The sequence below is a fragment of the Geotrypetes seraphini genome, chromosome 2, assembly GCF_902459505.1.
Source record: "Geotrypetes seraphini chromosome 2, aGeoSer1.1, whole genome shotgun sequence".
Classification (NCBI taxonomy): domain Eukaryota; kingdom Metazoa; phylum Chordata; class Amphibia; order Gymnophiona; family Dermophiidae; genus Geotrypetes; species Geotrypetes seraphini.
The window spans coordinates 413,542,229-413,559,519 of record NC_047085.1 but is presented as its reverse complement, the minus strand read 5'-3'; the positions used below and the strand labels follow the sequence as shown (position 1 = coordinate 413,559,519).

At 46.3% G+C, this 17,291-nt stretch overlaps 1 protein-coding gene across 1 annotated transcript in view; it reads right to left on the bottom strand.

The window, feature by feature from the left end:
* Positions 1-17,291, bottom strand: part of COL28A1 (collagen type XXVIII alpha 1 chain) — a 312,775-nt gene that overhangs the window by 243,889 nt on the left and 51,595 nt on the right. The window contains exon 8 of the mRNA XM_033931029.1: positions 8,394-8,420. Within this exon, the coding sequence (XP_033786920.1) occupies positions 8,394-8,420 (27 nt within the window). The remainder of the gene's footprint in view (positions 1-8,393; positions 8,421-17,291) is intronic.

Genomic DNA, 17,291 nt, shown 5'->3' with positions numbered 1-17,291 from the left:
GAGGGCACGCTGGGGGACAAGCTGCAACGTATTTTGGACAAGCTGGACACCCTGGATCAGCGTTTTGCCGCTTTGTCCTCAGAGGTAAGGGAGACACAGCAGCGGGTCAGCTCTACTGAGGACGCTGTGCAGAGGCTCACGCAAGACCAGGCGGGCCACTCTACCTCTCTGGTGGCGCTCCGGGCAAAGGTGGAGGACCTGGAGAACCGGTCCCGCCGGAACAACCTGCGGTTTGTGAGTTTGCCTGAGTCTCTGGGGGACTCTGACCTGGGGGACTTTTTGGAGAAGTGGCTGATGGAGTCTTTGGCCCTTCCGCAGCAACTGGGCCCCCTCTATATCGAGCGGGCGCACCGCCTGGGGTCCCGAAGAGATGGCCTGGATCGTCCACGGGTGGTCATATGCCGTCTGCTCAACTTTCGCCATAAGATTGCGGTCCTTAGAGCCCTGCGCCAGGGGAAGAAGTTGCTCTACAACAACAAGCCGGTCCTCTGTTTCCAGGATTATTCAGCGGAGGTCTCTCAGGCTCGGCGCAAGTTTTCTCCCTTCTGTTCCAGTCTTGTCCGGCGCAGTATTCCTTTTTCTCTTCAGTATCCAGCGAGGCTGAGGGTGATGCACTCCGGCCGGTCGCACCAGTTTGATACGCCGGAGGAGGCCCAGCGGTTTGTGGAGGAAAAGTTTCCGGAGGTGGCACCGTGATCTTCTGACCGTCTTCTTCGGTGGGGTTGGCTGTGCTGGGAGTTCGCAGCTGTGGACCTTGACTTTGTGGGTGTTGCGCTGTCTCCCCTGTGGGTCTTCCCCCTTGGACGCTGGGACTTCACCTGCTTTCACTCCACACTACGAACAGTGCTTTATTTGTTGGGTTCTCTGCATTTTGTGTTTGTTTTGCCTTGATGTGTCGGGGAAGGGGGGAGAGTGTTTGGTCTGTATCGGTATGAGTGTGGGTGGGTGATGGCGTGGCTCTGGAGAGGGTGGTAGTAGGGTTTGTCTAGGGGGGTTGTATCGGTGTGACAGATAGCCTGGGTGGAGGAGTGGATGGGGGAGAGACGTGTGGGTGTTGGGTGTTGGGTCCGCTTGTTAGCTGTGGGGATGGAGAGTGTTTGTTTGCTCGTGGGATGCCTGGGGGGGAGGTAGGGGTCTGTTTCGGTTTGGAGGTCCTGGTCCCTGGCACAGATAGTTTTCTTTTCCCTTTTGGTGTTGGTCTTTGACTGCTAGTTTCTGGGGGGTTTTGGGGGGGCTGAGGGGTTTGAGGGAGGCCTGCAGTGGGCGCGCCTGCTTTCTGGAAGTGGCACCTATTGGGGTGCAGTATTTGGATTGGCAAGGGTTGGGGGGCGGGGGAGGGGCGGGGAGAGTTGGGGGGATAGGGGGAGGGGTTGGGGAGTTGGGGGGGACTGGGGTTTCCTTTGGTTCAGACAGGTGGGGGATGGGCGGATTTTTTGAGTGTGTGGTTGGAGGGGTGGTGGCTGGGACGCTCCTCTGGCATGCTGCGATGGGATATTCTGTATCTGCTTTTGGCGCTCTTTTTAGTCTTTCCTGGAACATAATCTGATTTCTTGGAATGTGGGGGGGATACACTCGCCTATTAAGCGGTATAAAATATTGCAAGCACTGAATCGTAAGAGGGCCTCCATTGCTTTTCTACAGGAGACCCGGTTGTCCTCTGTAGAGCATGCTAAGCTCTGCTCTTGGTGGGTGGGTACGCATTTGGAGGCTCCGGCTCTGGGGGGGAAGGGAGGTGTAGTGATACTTTTTCGTAAGGGCCTTCACCTGCAGGTACATAAGGTGCTTCGGGATCCTGAAGGTCGGTACATTTTTGCCTCGGTCTCTCTTAACAATAAGCCTTTGTTGTTTTGTAATCTTTATGCTCCTAACAATCCTTCTGCCAAATTTTTTCAGAAGTTGCGTAACCTTTTGTTGCAGTTTGGCGATATTCCCTTGATTCTCGGGGGCGACTTCAACGAGGTCCCTGATCCACGGCTGGATCGTTCTTCTTCAGTGGGACGGGAGTCGCTAAGGGCCTGCACTGGGGCTAGCATGCTGGCTTCCTCTTTAAACTTATTAGATGTTTGGAGGGTTCTTCATCCGGTGGAGCGGGACTATTCTCATTTGTCTCGAGCACATGGGACGCTTTCACGTATTGATTTTATTCTTCTTTCCCGGGATCTCCTCCCTAGGGTTCAGGAAGCCATCCTGGGACCGATTGAAATATCGGATCATGCCTGGGTGGGCCTGCGGTGGCTTTGGGGGTCACCTCGGGGAGGAGGTGTTTCATGGAGGTTCCCCTGTCATTTATATCGTAATACCCGCTTTCACGAATTTTTGTTGGCTAGATGGAGGGATTTCCAAAGTGCGAATCTGCAGCATCGAGAGGACCCCATACTCTATTGGGAGGCTGCGAAAGCAGTGTTGCGTGGGGAAATCGTGTCATTTGTTGCCTTTGAGGCTCGAGCGCGTCAGAGAGAGATTCTGGCCTGGGAGCATAGGGTTCGGACTCTGCGGCACCGCTTTGCAAGTGCCGCCACGTTGGCGCTTAAGACGCAGCTTTTGGAGGCGCCGCAGGCCTTGAATGAGCTCCTGCATAGAGGGGCTCAGAGATCTCGGGAACACTATCAATTCCAGCTCTTCCGGTTCGCTAATAAGAGTAGCAGGATGTTGGCGCGTTTAGCTCGCTCCTCTCGTGGGTCCGCGGGGGTCACAGCTTTGCGCGATGCGCAGGGCACGCTTTACCATAAGACTGAGGATATTAGTCGTATTCTGCGGGATTTTTTCGCTGACTTGTATGCCGCGCCTGGCCCAGATGTGCTTGATGGGGGGGTTTATTTGGACAGCTTGGATTTACCCCATCTCTCTCCTGTTGACTTGGCAATGTTGGAACGCCCTGTGGAGGCGGAGGAAGTGGCGTGGGTGATTCATGCTAGCCCGTTGGGCAAGGCTCCGGGACCCGATGGCTACCGTGGTGAATTTTATAAGGTGCTGGTGGATGAGGTTGGTCCGGTGTTGTCTGAAATTTTTAATTTGAATGTGGCTAAGGGGTTTTGGCACATTATTTGAATTCTGCTCAGATAATAGTTCTTCCTAAGCCGGGTAGGGACCCCACTCTGCCGGACTCTTATAGACCCATTTCCCTGCTGAATTTTGAGACGAAATTGATGGCTAAGGTGCTGGCGAATCGTTTGGCTAGAGTGCTGCCTTCTTTAATATCGGACCAGCAGGTAGGATTTGTGCGTGATCGGCCGGTATCTAAGAATCTTCGCCGTATCTTGCTGGCCCTGGAGAAGTCTGCTATGGACGGTGACCCCGCTGTACTCGTGAGTTTTGATGCCGAAAAGGCTTTTGATCGGGTGCGGTGGGGGTTCCTCTTTGCTACGCTGCGGGCCTATGGCTTTGGCCCTTTTTTTCTCAACGCCCTTTTAGCGCTATATAGTGATCCGGTGGCGCGGATTTCGGTGAATGGTGGCTATTCAGACCCCTTTTCCATCAGTAGGGTGACCCGTCAGGGCTGTCCCCTGTCGCCTTTGCTGTTTGTGCTTTCTTTGGATCAGAGAGCTGCAATCTAATGTTGACATCAGGGGTCTTCAATTGGGGGCCGCCCATTTTAAGATTGCGGCCTTCGCTGATGATCTTTTGGTCTTTTTGACTGATCCGCAGCGTTCCTTATCTACTCTCTTGGAGAGTGTACGGGAGTATGGAGATTTTTCTGGGTTCACCTTAAATTTAAAGAAATCGGAGGCTTTGGCCTCTGATGCAGGTCTGCGGCGTTCTTGGAGAGGGACTTTTCCCTTGCAATGGGCGGATTCCTCGTTTCGCTATTTGGGCGTGCAGTTGTCCATGGATGTTCGGGAGCTCTACCGGTTGAATGTCGCTCGTTTGCTCTCCATTACCGGTTCCGTGTTGGCCGCTTGGCGTAATCTGCCACTTTCTTTGATGGGGAGGATGCAACTTTTTCGGATGGTTTTATTCCCTAAGTGGCTTTATGTTTTACAGACTTTACCGCTGTATCTCTTGCGTAAGGATATCCGGGCTCTCTCCTCCTTATTGTCTAAATTCTTTTGGGGGGGTCGGAGACCGAAGTTGCGGTGGCAGTTGCTGGTGGGCTCCTGGGACCGGGGCGGTTTTGGGGTGCCGGATATGGCTTTTTTAATCAGGCGTGTCTTTTACGCCATGTCCGGGACTGGGTCTTGGGTACTGACCTTTATACTGATATTTTCCTGGAGCGCGACTATTATTATCCTTCTCATCTGCTCTCTCTATTGCAGTCTCGGATGGCGGTTCTGCCGGGGTTCTGTCGCCGTAGTGTTTTGTTTCGCCCCCTTTGGGAAGTGTGGCGATGGTTGTTGTCTTTATGGCGCCAGGATCCTCATGTTAGTGTGTTATTGCCCCTGACCGGTAATCTCTCCTTTCTCTCGGGGCTGCTTCCCTCTGTCTTTGGGCGCTGGCGGGCTCGAGGGTTTGAGTTTCTTTTTCATATGATGCGAGAGGATGGGACGCTCCTCTCTTGCGATGAGTTGCTGCGTTGTGGTCTGCCTTCATCGGGCCTTCTCTTTGCTCATTGTCAATTGCGGCATTATGTGCAGTCCCTTCCGCGGAGCTCTCTTTCTTTGGATTTTGGGATCAGTTTTCGTGCCTTTTTGGAGGGGGGAGAGGACCTTGCCTCTGGGATCTCGGTCTCCGTATATCACAAACAGCTTGGGGCACTAGGGCCCCCGAGGGATTTTACCGTGGTGCTGGAGGCTTGGCAGAGGGATTTGGGGCAGGAGCTTGGGGTGGGGTTTTTGCTGCGGGCTATTCGCCATATTCCTACTATGGTGCATAGTGCGGAGCTCCGAGAGTGCCACTTCAGGACCTTGATGAGAGGGTATGCCTCCCAGAGCCGGGCCTACCATATGGGTTGTGTCGCTACCCAATACTGTCTCACCTGACAAGTGGAGGTGAACTCTTATTTTCATGGTCTTTGGGAATGTGAGAGTATTCAGAGTTTTTGGGGGGGCCTTGGCTTCCTTTCTTCAGGGTCTCCTACGGGTGTCTGTTCCTGTCTCTGCATATCATATGCTGTTCGCTCATTTTTCTTTGTTTTCTGTGTATACCTCTGCGGAGAAACTGTTTTTGAGCAAATGTTATATTTTGGGGAAGAAGTGTATATTGAATTTCTGGCTGGCAGATACCCCGCCCTCCTTCTGGTACTGGAGGAATAAATTACATGACCTTCTAGGGTGGGAGGCCACGTTGGTTTCTATCTCTCGCCGCCGGAGCAAAGAATTTGTTCATATTTGGACTCCCTATTTGGACAGTTTATCTCCCCGGGTTCGTAGTCGTATCTTGAATAGACTGCAGTTGTATTCCATTCCGCCTGTCTGATCTGGGGGGTGGGGGATTGGGGGAGGTGGGGGTGTGGGGTTCTGGGAGGGGTCTGCTTTGGGGGGGATAGGGGGGGTGGGGCGCTTTGTAACCTGAGAGGACATAAGAGTCCAGTCCTCTTGGGGAGGGGAGCTATGTGTTCTATATTTGACTTTCTGCCTGCTGTTTGTACTTGTTGTAGTTTGTTGCTTAATAAAAAACAGATTTCACCTAAAAAAACAGTTGTAAGTCTATGAAGGCACCAAGATATCTGAATGAGACGAGAGGTTTGAGGAAGGGGTTATGCAAAGATCTCTACTAGTAATGCAAATATTATTGACTTGGCAGGGTTCACTTTCTGTTTCCAAGCTAAATATAGAAACTGCATCTAAGCAGGAGTTCACAGAAGAAAGATCAGATAAGTAAATAGTTATACATGCAAGTAAGAGTATGTTGTTAGCATAGAATAAAACAAAACAATAAAAAAACTGCAGAAAATGGACAAGGTTCATGAATTTTATTCAAATTAATGAAAGATATGTTTCCAAAATTGGCCCTCGATATGAAGGGTGTGGACCCGACATGGTCCGTGTTTTGAAAAACACTTCTTCCTCAGGGGTCCGTGATGCTCAGTTCATAAGTATGCAAGAACCATATGGATAACAGCAACAAAACATAAAATTCTGAAGAAATAGGCAAAAAAAACCCAAACCCTCCTGTCAAAGGAACTGCGCAGATTGCAATCTGTGTCGGGTCCACACCCTTCATATCAAGGACCAGTTTTGGAAACATCTTTCATTGATTTGAATAAAATTCATGAAACTTGTCCATTTTCTGCAGTTCCTTTTTGCTGTTGTTGTTTGATTGCTGTATCTTCATTGCAGATTTGTTGGTCTCTTTTGGTTTTGTCCTGTTAGCATAGAATAAGCCACCGATCGTACGTGAGAGGAGATGTCTGGGCGATGTCAAGGATGGATCAGATGTGCAATGGTGTTAGGGGATCAGCTCAGATTCGTATGTAGGGATATGTCAAGAGGGGGGGATCAGTTGTGCAGGGGAGTGTCAGGAAGAGGACCAGAAAGTGAAGAGGGGGCAGAGGGGAGGGGTGCACCAACATGGCAGTTATGTATTTATTTTTGTTTTGGAGTGGACTGGCGCTGTGATATATGTGATGCCTGATAGCATGGGGATTGTGTTGCATGCAGTGCCAGGTAGTGTGGGAGCACCTACGCTATCTAGCACTGCATGTAATATGATACACGTGCAGCGGCTGCCCTGGACGTAAAGGCAGGGCAGATGCTGGATATGCCCCTCCATGCACTAGGGGCCCCCTTTTACAAAGGTGCGCTAGCATTTTTAGTGCATGCACAAGATTAGCGCGCGCTATGGTGTGCACTAGCCGAAAAATTACTGCCTGCTTCAAAGGAGGCGGTAGCGGCTAGCGTGCATGGCATTTTAGCGTGCGCTAAAACCGCTAGCGCACCTTTGTAAAAGGAGCCCTAGTTTTTGCAATTAATGCACAGTGAATGCAAAAACATTAGTAAAAAAAAAGCCCCTTAGAAATCAAGTTTTTTTTTCAGAGATGCCTTTGAGAACTGATCCACTTGTCTCCTTATCTTTATGCCACATAAGTCACAATATCAAAACTTTCATCTTGGGCTCCAACCGGCAGTTTTTAACCCTATACCTATTGTTTTAGCCCTTTTTTTTTTCTTCTTTAGTATAATACTTTGTAGTTCTACCCCCCCTTCTCTGAACCTCAAGTAAGTAATGTTGATGTTAAGTTACTACATGTTATTTTACCCCAGTTTTATTATGGAAATCACCTTGAAATTTTATAAGCGTTGTATCAAATTTTTTAATAAAACTTGAAAGGTAACTATTGTGCAATATTCTGATAAATAAAGATATGCCAGATATTCAAATCATAACATTATATTACATTACATTAGTGATTTCTATTCCGCCTGTGCCTTGCGGTTCTAGGCGGATTACAAATTAGAAGAGATCTGGACATTACCGAGAGAATTACATAGCAATGATTACCGAGAGAATTACATAACAGTGATTCATGTACTTTACATGGTACGGTAGAGGATTATAGATTATGAGAGATCTAGATTTTTTTGAAAGAATTTCATAGAAGGGAATCAAGTGATAACAGGGTACAGTGGAGAATATCAGTATATACTGGTTACAGAAGAAAAATTACCTAGTAATGAAGGAGGAAGTTTGTTGGATACTGAAGGTAGATGCTTATTTAGGAATCAGAATAGTTTTTGGAAGGTAAGGTTCTTGGAGTTGACTAATGTGTTATTCACGTGAGGGTGAGCTTGTGCGAATGGGGAGGAGATTAGTTAGTGGGGACGTGTTTTTTAAATAGAAATGTTTTGATTTCTTTTCGAAACACTTTGATGTCTGTTGTTTTGATCATCAGTTTGGTGATGGTGGGGTCAATTTTTGCTGCCTGAGTCGCTAGAAGGCTGTCGTATAGTTTCTTACGTCGGGTACCATTGTGAGGGGGGAAGGTGAATAGGTTTTGAGTTCTCCTTGATCTGTTTGAGTGGTAGCGGTATAGGCGGTTGTTTAGGTAACATGGGTTACTTTAAATAGTAGACAATAGAGGTTGAAGATGTATTTCTGTAGCATGGATCTACCAATGAGCTCAAAATTTGCCACTTGCAATTCAGCAGCTACAGTTACTATTTTTTTTTTTTTTTTGAAAAGCAGTGATTTTAATCGGATTTTACAGTTTTGAAGTCGGTATATTGAGGATTGCAAACAGGGCTTGGCTCTGTTCCTTGGACAGTCTGTGTGTTGTTTAATGTGAGGCATGGAAAGTTGCTGCACTTTTCAGACAACAATTTCATAGAAAGCATGCTGAGCACTTCGGTTCCAAGAAACCCACCCTGTGCTACGGTATTTATAAACTTACAATAGAATAATTGTCAAGTCTCCGTACATAGTTGCAGTTTCTTCTACCCCCTCAATTTCTTTCTTTTGTTTCAAAGGCCTGTGCAAATATCATTTCACCTTGCAACAAATTTGCTTTCAAATCATACCTTTTCTCCTCGGTAGCCAGGTCCACCCTAGTAATAAAAAAATAAAATAAATAAATCAGACAGAATTCCATGGTACTGCAATGCAATTAAAATGTTATATACACATATGATTAAAACCTAATACATACAGATATTTTTTCTAGTTTCTAATTCATATTGAAAGTGCTTTTTCTACAAGTGCTTTATCTACAAGGGACCTGTTGACTAAACCAGGCAATTAGTACCGGTATGAGTGTTAAGGTCACACACTCTTTTCACAACTCAAGAACACCGCCTCAAAATGGCCTTCCCTTCTCCCCAACAAGTTTAAAGGAAAGAGCTATTTTGAATTTCAGGGACCCATGCTCTGGAATAGCCCACTTATTATAATTTCAGGAAAATGTTAAAGATATACCTCTTAACTCTTTGTAAATCACATGAGGCCTACCCATTTATGATCTAAGACATCTTATTGTAACTTCAACTGACTGTCTTTTGTAATTATATTGTAAATTGCAATGAATCCTAGTAAATAATTGTGGGATATAAGAAATGATATGGTTTGGTTAATATGCTGTAGTCCATTGTTATGGACCCACACTAATGGCGAGACTGCAGAAGACAAATGTGAACAGGGATGGAGGAGTAATAGACCCTGATCGATTTTCAGACAGTTGTGTCCATGAGTAGCTAGTTAAAATAAAGGTAGGCAAAGCGATGATGTACATCTGAGGGTGCTGAAGGAACTTAGGGAAGTTCTGTAGCTCCACTGAATGACCTTTTCAATTAGTCTCTAGAGTCGGGAGTGGTACCAGAGGGCTGGAGAAGGGCTGATGTGGTCCCTATCCACAAAAGTGGAAGTAAGGAAGAAGTAGAGAATTACAGGCCAGTAAGTCTGACTTCAGTGGTAAGCAAATTAATGGAAACGCTTTTAAAACAGAGAATTGTCAAGTTTCTGGAATCCTGTGGATTACAGGACTGGAGGCAACATGAATTCACTAGAAGTAGGTCTTGTCAGACAAATCTGATCAAGTTGTTTGACTGGGTGACCAGAGAATTGTGCACTAGATGTGGTGTATTTAGATTTTAGCAAAGCCTTTGACAGTGTTCCACACAGACATCTAATAAATAAACTGAGTGCCCATGCCCTCGATACAACCCCCCCACGACCGCCCCCGAACCCCCGATCAGCCCCCCCGCCGACCCCTTGATTTCCCCCCCACCCCCAACCCCTTTCCCCGTACCTTAAAAATCATTGGTCAGACAGAAGGGTGCCAAGCCCTTCCGTCCGACAGGCCAGCCATCCCCGGAATGGCTGGCCTTAGGGCCTGATTGGCCCAGGCAGCTCAAACCCTGCCCATAGGTTGGGCCTGAGGCGCCTGGGCCAACCAGAATCGGCACAGTAGCCTTAGGCCCCTCCTGTGGGCCCCTCCATTTGGGCCCATGTGCCTAAGGCCCCGCCCATAGGAGGGACCTAAGGCTACTGGGCTGATTCCGATTGGCCCAGGTGCTTCAGGCCCTACCTCTGGGCGGGGTTTGAGCCACCTGGGTCAATCAGGCCCTAAAGCCAGCCATTCCGGGGATGGCTGGCCTGTCGGATGGACGGACTTGGCACTCGTCCGTACGACCAATGATTTTTAAGGTAAGGGGAGGGGGATTGGGGGTGGGGAGGTTGAGGGGTCGGCGGGGGGGGTTGTGGGTCGGCAGGGGGGCCGATCAAGGGTTTGGGGATGGTTGTGGGGGGTTACGTCGAGGGCAGGAGGGCCTGGGATCCCTCCTGCCTGTATCTTAGTGGGTGGGGGGGTTCGCCTGGGCAGGAGGGCTTGGGCTCCCTCTTGCCCCAATCGAGTCAGGGGAAGGTAGGTGCTGCCGGGACAAGAGGGCTTGGGCTCCTTCTTGCCCCGATCAAGTCGGGGGAAGATGGGTGCAGCTGGGGCAAGAGGGTTTGGGCTCCTTCTTGCTCCGATTGTTGTTGGCGGGGCCAGGAGGGTTTGGGCTCTCTCCTGGCCCGATCAGATCAGGGGGAGGGGTAGATCGCTGCAGGAGAGATGGGTCATCTCTCCTGCCGCTTTAGCGATCCCAAGTGCTGCGTTTGGCAGCACTTGGTGGTATCGCTATTGCGGCAGGGGAGATGAGCCATCTTTCCTGCCCCAATGGTTGCGGTGGGGAGTGGGTAGGTTGCCAGGCTGCTGAGCTGATCGCAGCAGCCACGATCAGCTCAGCGGCCCCTTTTCGGCACTTATACCTGTTTTGACTTGGTCTAAGTCAAAACGTATAAGTGCCAACTAGGCAACCTGCCTAAAATTTTGGTTATACCTGTTGTACGCCTAGGTGTAGGTCGGCCCACCTCCAACCCACCGCCCGCCCTTTCCCCTCCTCTAAACACACCTCTTTTCTCTCTGTGCGTTTAGAGGCACTGGAAAGGCCTAAGCTGGTTTTAGATACATCTAAAACCAGCTTTGATTATGGGTACTTGGACGATCAGGCTTTTTGATCGTCCAAGTACCCATTTAGTCCACTTTTTAGACCTTTTTTTATTATTATAAGCCCCTTAGGTTATAAGTAGCATATAAATACTAAAAATAAATACATAGAACAGCAGCTGCCCATATCAAAGAATAAGAAAATTATATTGTGCTCAATGAATCTCTTCAGTCCAAACCCCCAAAGATAAGCTCCTTCCTGATCTTATTACCCCCAAGAATCTCCCTCAAGATAAGACTTGATATGATTTCCCACTCACCCACCCCCACCCCTAAGCTCAAGACCCAACCCTCCCATCATACAAGACTATCGCAAGCCTACTACTAGGGAGCACTGGCATAATTTTTATATTGGTACGGTCATGGGACTGCTTATGCCAAGGGCCCCAAAGGATTACCAATGGGACCTTCACGTAGGTCCTGGGAGGGTGTGTTCTGTTGAGTGGGGCTTGTCTCAGAAAAAGGGGTCTTTCTGCCAAAGGAGATCAGAATCCAAGATATATGTTATAGTAACATAATAAATGACAACAGATAAAAGACCTGTATAACAGTCTGCCCAACAAGGCAACCAGAGTTATATCCCACTATGCTCTCTTTAAATTGTGAAGATCTTTTAAGCTTTGCTGTGATTCCATCCTCTTTCTAGACAGGGATCCTCTGTGTTAAGCCCATGCATTTTTGAAATCCTTTACTGTTTATGTCCCACCAGGCAGGGGATGTTGCCACTGCAGCTGTTCTCCTTTGAGTGATTTGCACTACCAGACTGCCAATGCCATGGCTGCACTTAATTCCCCCTCTTGAGGTGATGCTAGGTTCAGTTTTGCTAAAAGAAGTCATGGCAGCTAGAATGTAGTATCAATCTGTGCTCTAGTTGTCACCACTGGCCACCATTCCTGACACAACTCGCACACCTCCAGTTTCCATGTTAATCAACTAGCATGGGGTTTTTTTAACTGCACTGACTGGTTTAACATGTATTAAGTGTTAGCAAGGTGCACTTACCATGGCTTAAAATGGCTTATTGCAGGAGGTGCTCAGGCTTCATAAGAACATAAGAAAAGCCTTACTGGGTCAGATCAATGGTCCATCTTCCCAGGATCCTGACCTTATGGAGACCAATCCAAATCACAAGTACTTGGCAAAAACCCAAATAGTAGCAACATTCCATGCTACTGATCCAGGGCAAGCAGTAGCTTCCCCCATATTTGTCTCAATATCAGACTATGGACTTTTCATCCAGGAACTTGTCCTTTGATAAGTTCCAAATTGGCAAATGCATGCTAAAAAATGTTTTACTTTTCTTTTGTGCATGGGGCATGTCAGGGGGGCAGAGAGTGGATGTTCTTGCACTAATCAGTTAGAATGGCTACATTAACGCACACTAACTACTTTAGCATGGGATTACCATATGAGCCCTTACCATCTACAAAATATACCCCCCTCCCTTTTATCAAGTCATGTTACAAAGCAGCGCAAGCTAAATTCCAAGCTGCCCATATGATTAGAATGCAATTAAAATGTAAAGTGTATAGCCCTTGATGGAGACTACAAGACAGTATATGCACTGCCATTGGGGGAACCTGAGCCACGAATAGGAAGACCAGGGACCCCAGCCTCCCCTCTTCTCCTCCCCATGGCTATACCCCTGGAAGCGAAGAGAATGGCAGAGATAAGAACTTAAGAATAACCTTACTGGGTCAGACCAATGGTCCATCTAGCCCAGTATCCCATCTTCACGGAGGCCAATCCAAGTCACAAGTACCTGAGAGGGAGGGAGAGAAGGGGAAATGTTGGACAGGGTGAGAGGAGAACAGAACAGCATGAAAGATAGCAAGAGCAATGTTGGACTATGAGGAGGAGGTGATATGATGGATCGGGGGGGGGGGAAGGGATAGGAGGGAAGAGAGATGGGATAGGAAGATAATGGAGGAAAAGGACAGGGAGATGTCAGACCATGAGAGAGAGAGGGAGAGGAGTTGTTGAGCTACAAGAATGGAGGGAGAGGATATACTGGAAATTGTGGAATCATATGGGAAAGACCAAGGAACAGGGTGGCAAGGAGATGAATGAGAGGAGGAGCATGAGTAGAGAGGTAGAAATATGATAATGAGGAATAGATGAAAGATAGAAGGGAATAGGAGACTGGTGAAGGTGTGAGATGGGAAATAGGAGAGCTACAGCATGAGAAAGGGAGATGAGAAGTTGGTAAGTAGCTAAAAAGTAAAAAGAAGGAAAGGTGACATTTGAATGGATGGAGATATAGAAAAGAAAAAAGAGAAGGAAGAGCAAAAAAGGAAAGATCAGTATATTAATGATGTAGTAAGGGAATGAAACAAGACAGGAGAGAGGAGATAAGACATATGGACAGCAACCACTAGAAAGGAATTATCAAAAGACACTGGAAAGCAGAAGAGGCAAAATGGGACCTGTAGAATGGGAAAATAAAATGTCCAGACAACAAAGGCAGAAAAAAGTGTTTTAAATTTATTTCTTGGAATATGTTAGCCATGGGTTATGAGTGTCACAGATCTTTGTATTGTGTCTAGTGACTTACCAGACAGCTGAGGGGGGAGGGAGTGAGGGGTGAGGGTAGGCAATGGCCTTAAGCCCAAAGTGAGTGGGCACTAAATTTTCTTCTTGCCTTCTCTCATGTCCCCTGCCCAAATGCAAAATATAAATACCTATGTTGGTGGGGATTCCAAAGCCTTGCCAGCTGAAGACCTCTTCCTCTAGTCCAGCAGCCAGAGCTCTGCAGCTGGTGGCAGCTCAGGGTCACTGCCACTAACTACAGAGCTGCCAGACTAGAGGAGGTGGTCATTAACCGGTAGGGCTTCGGGATCCCCACCAGCCACAGCAAGAGAGTGGCTAATTTTTGGTGGACCCCTTTGTGTTCAGTATTGAAAGAAGTGCATATCAGTTTTTATTTCTCCATTGTTGTGATACTTGCTGAGTATAATTTCTTGGGGTTCCCAGTTCAATTTCTACAGTATTTCCATTTGTGATCCCTTGTCGTGTATTTGGTAAAGGTCTCTCTGGGTTTTGTTGTAAAGAAGTCATTTCATGTGTGGTAGTAATAGCAGATGGGGAGAATGGGGAGAGGTACAGGAAAGAGAAGAACATAACATAAGAATAGCCTTACTGGGTCAGACCAATGGTCCATCAAACCCGGTAGCTTGTTCTCACAGTGGCCAATCCAGGTCACTAGTACCTGGCCAGAACCCAAAGAGTAGCAATATTCCATGCTACCAATCCAGGGCAAGCAGTGGCTTCCCTTATGTCTTTCTTAATAACAGACTATGAACTTTTCCTCCAGGAAATTGTCCAAACTCTTCTTAAAACCAGCTGCACTATCCGCTCTTACCGCAACCTCTGGCAATGCGTTCCAGAGCTTAACTATTCTCTGAGTGAAAAAATATTTCCTCTTATTGATTTTAAAAAGTATTTCCCTGTAACTTCATCAAGTGTCCCCTAATCTTTGTAATTTTTGAAGGAGAAGGGATCGAAAGCCCCTCCTTAATTTCTGCCTTGGGCCCCAGCATGTCTAGAACTGGCCCTGGGTATTGATTCCCCTGTGTAAGACTCTGGTGAGACCTCATTTAGAATATTGTGTATAATTATGGAGGCCGCACCTTCAAAAAGATATATAAACAGGATGGAGTCAATGCAGAGGAAGGCTACTAAAATGGTTGGTGGTCTTCATCATAAGTCATAAGGCGTATAGGGACAGACTTAAAGATCTCAACATGTATACTTTGGAGGAAAGGTGGAAGAGGGGAGATATGATGCCTATGTGACAAAAATTATTGGAATTCTATTGTCTAACAGCTCCTCCCTTTCATTCTTTCTTCCTTTATTGTATCTAACCACTGTACTCTTTCATCTTATGTACTTATATTTCCTATAATTCATCTTTAAAGGTTATTTAGCATAGATTTTGTTCTTGTCTAGGATAGTTAGGAATATCTATGGAATACCTATTCTTAATGTTATCAATTTTTTCCTTACTGTATTCCTTCTTTGTCAAATCCCATTACCTTGAACCACAAGGTAATGGCGGAATAGAAATCACTAATGTAATGTAATGTTAGGAATTCCTTCTTTACTGTATTCCTTCTCTTACCGCCTAGAACCGAAAGGCATTGTGCAGTATACAAATAAATAATTATGTTATGTTATGAATGAGAGAGCATAGGATGAAGTTAAGAGTAATCTAAGACAATACCTTAATACAGAAAGGATAGTAGATGTATGAAATATTCTCCCAGTAGAGGTGGTAGAGACAAAGACTGTGTCTGAATTCAAGAAAGCGTGGGACAGGCATGTTGGATCCCACTCTGCAGTATTGCATCTTCTCTCCTTTATATCATCCCCCCAATGCTGTCCTTGATGCTGTCTTTTCCCCTCCCCATATATCCTATAATGTACCCACTCTAATTTTCCTAAAACTGCCCCCTGTGCTGTCCTCTTCTTACAATTATTGTCACTTGTACTGTCTACTCTTTCTCCTATACTGTACTGTTGTCCTTTCCCATGTATTGTATTCCATATAGTACCCTCTATCTGTAACCTGTAGCCACTGCTGAGTTCTATAGTATCTACAGATAATTGTGTCAGTTGGCAATCTGTTTGAAACTATGCTGGCAGCAGGCAAGGGATAGTAATGCAGTCACAAAGGTGCAGGGAGAAGCAGAGTGAGTTAACAGCCCAGTGAGTCAGTAGGGATGAAACTGAGGATGGAGTGGTGAGCAAAGAGAAAGATATGGCCCAACTACATCAGGCAACTTCTGCAGTGTTTTCTTTGGCTGCAGAATAACGAAGAACCTGATGTCTTAAGGAACTAACAAAAAAATTGGATTTAATAGGCTTATGAAAAGGATCAAACCCTACATCTCCACACCTGACCTCGCCCAACTCCTCTACGCATATGTCCTCTCCAGAATGGATTACTGTAACTCCCTATTTAATGGACTAACCAAAAATAATCTCAAACGCCTCCAACGGGTCCAAAATGCAGCTATCCGCCTCCTACACAACCTCAACTACCATGATCCCATCTCCCCAGCACTCCGTGCTGAACACTGGCTCCCAATTAGCCAGCGCTGTGCTTTCAAGGCCCTGGCAATAGCCCACAAGAGAATTTACTCCACCACCCCCTCCTACATAAAATCCAAGCTTCCCATCTACACCCCCACTCGCACCCTCCGCTCAAAATTGGAGATACGCCTATGCACACCACCCCCCCCCCCGGAAGGTCCCTCCTCTCAGAAACTGCCCGCAAACGATCCTACAGCCACTTCATTCCACATCTCTGGAACCAACTCCACCCTCAACTCAGACAACAGAACTCATTATTAACATTCCGTAAAATGGTAAAGACCCTCCTCTTCAACTAAAGATCACACTCAGTCTACTTCCCCCCTTAAGCCCCACATCTCTCCTCTCTCCCCTGTCTATCTTCTCCCTAAATTTCAGTATAGTCCTCTCTTAGTCTATACTCTGACAAATTGTATCTAAACTCAAATAACTTGTACTTAAACTAAACTACTTATACTTAAACTCTACTCTTAATTTGCTGTATACTCCCTGTATTTAAATTACTACACAGTCTTGTATGTCCAAACATTTAAACCTATTGTACTTCTTATATGTCTAATTACTCTCCATTGTGTATGTTCACTTGTAGACCGTTCTGAGCTACTGGGAGGACGGGATAAAAATCTAAATAAATAAATTATGGTATTCCAAGCTAAGCGTCTTTGCCACTACATCAGAAAGAGAATTTATATAACAGTTGTCCATAAAAACAAAGGGTCAAGTGTATTAAGATTTCTTCCTTTCTGGATTTGATTCATTAATGCTTTCGCAATGGCAAAAAAGTGAATCTGCCCAAAATGGGGAAAATCCTTATGTGCATCAGGCCTCGCTGTGGGAATTAGCAGTTATTCTTAGAGTTTGTGAGTTATTGCTACAGATTAGAAGCTTTACTGCCTGAGATATTTGGAAGATATACATCATTTGGGGCTTTTTTCAATAAAGAGGCCTTCCTCTGCAAGCTTTTTGTTTATCTTCCCACCCCCTATTCTATTGCTCCAATTCTTGGAGCTTTCTGTTTGATCTTTTATTAAGATTTATTGTTTTGCTTAATCCAGGCTCAATTTTCTTATCTTTGATTTTAGCTTTCTGTTTCCTCTTAACACAGGCTTGCAACTGAGTTTATTTATTTGATTTTATTGTTAACTTGCTCTTTTTTATATCTGTATCTGAAAATTACATATCAAAGCCCCTATTTTTGGAGTTGCATTATAGCACACCTCCCCCATACATTAGAAATGGAAGTGTGTCCCTTCCCGGCACTCTGGATGCTTTGTAAAAATGAAGGTGCCCAATCATACTGCCAGAACCTTCCAACTTTGCTGTCATCTACTGGTAGTGTACA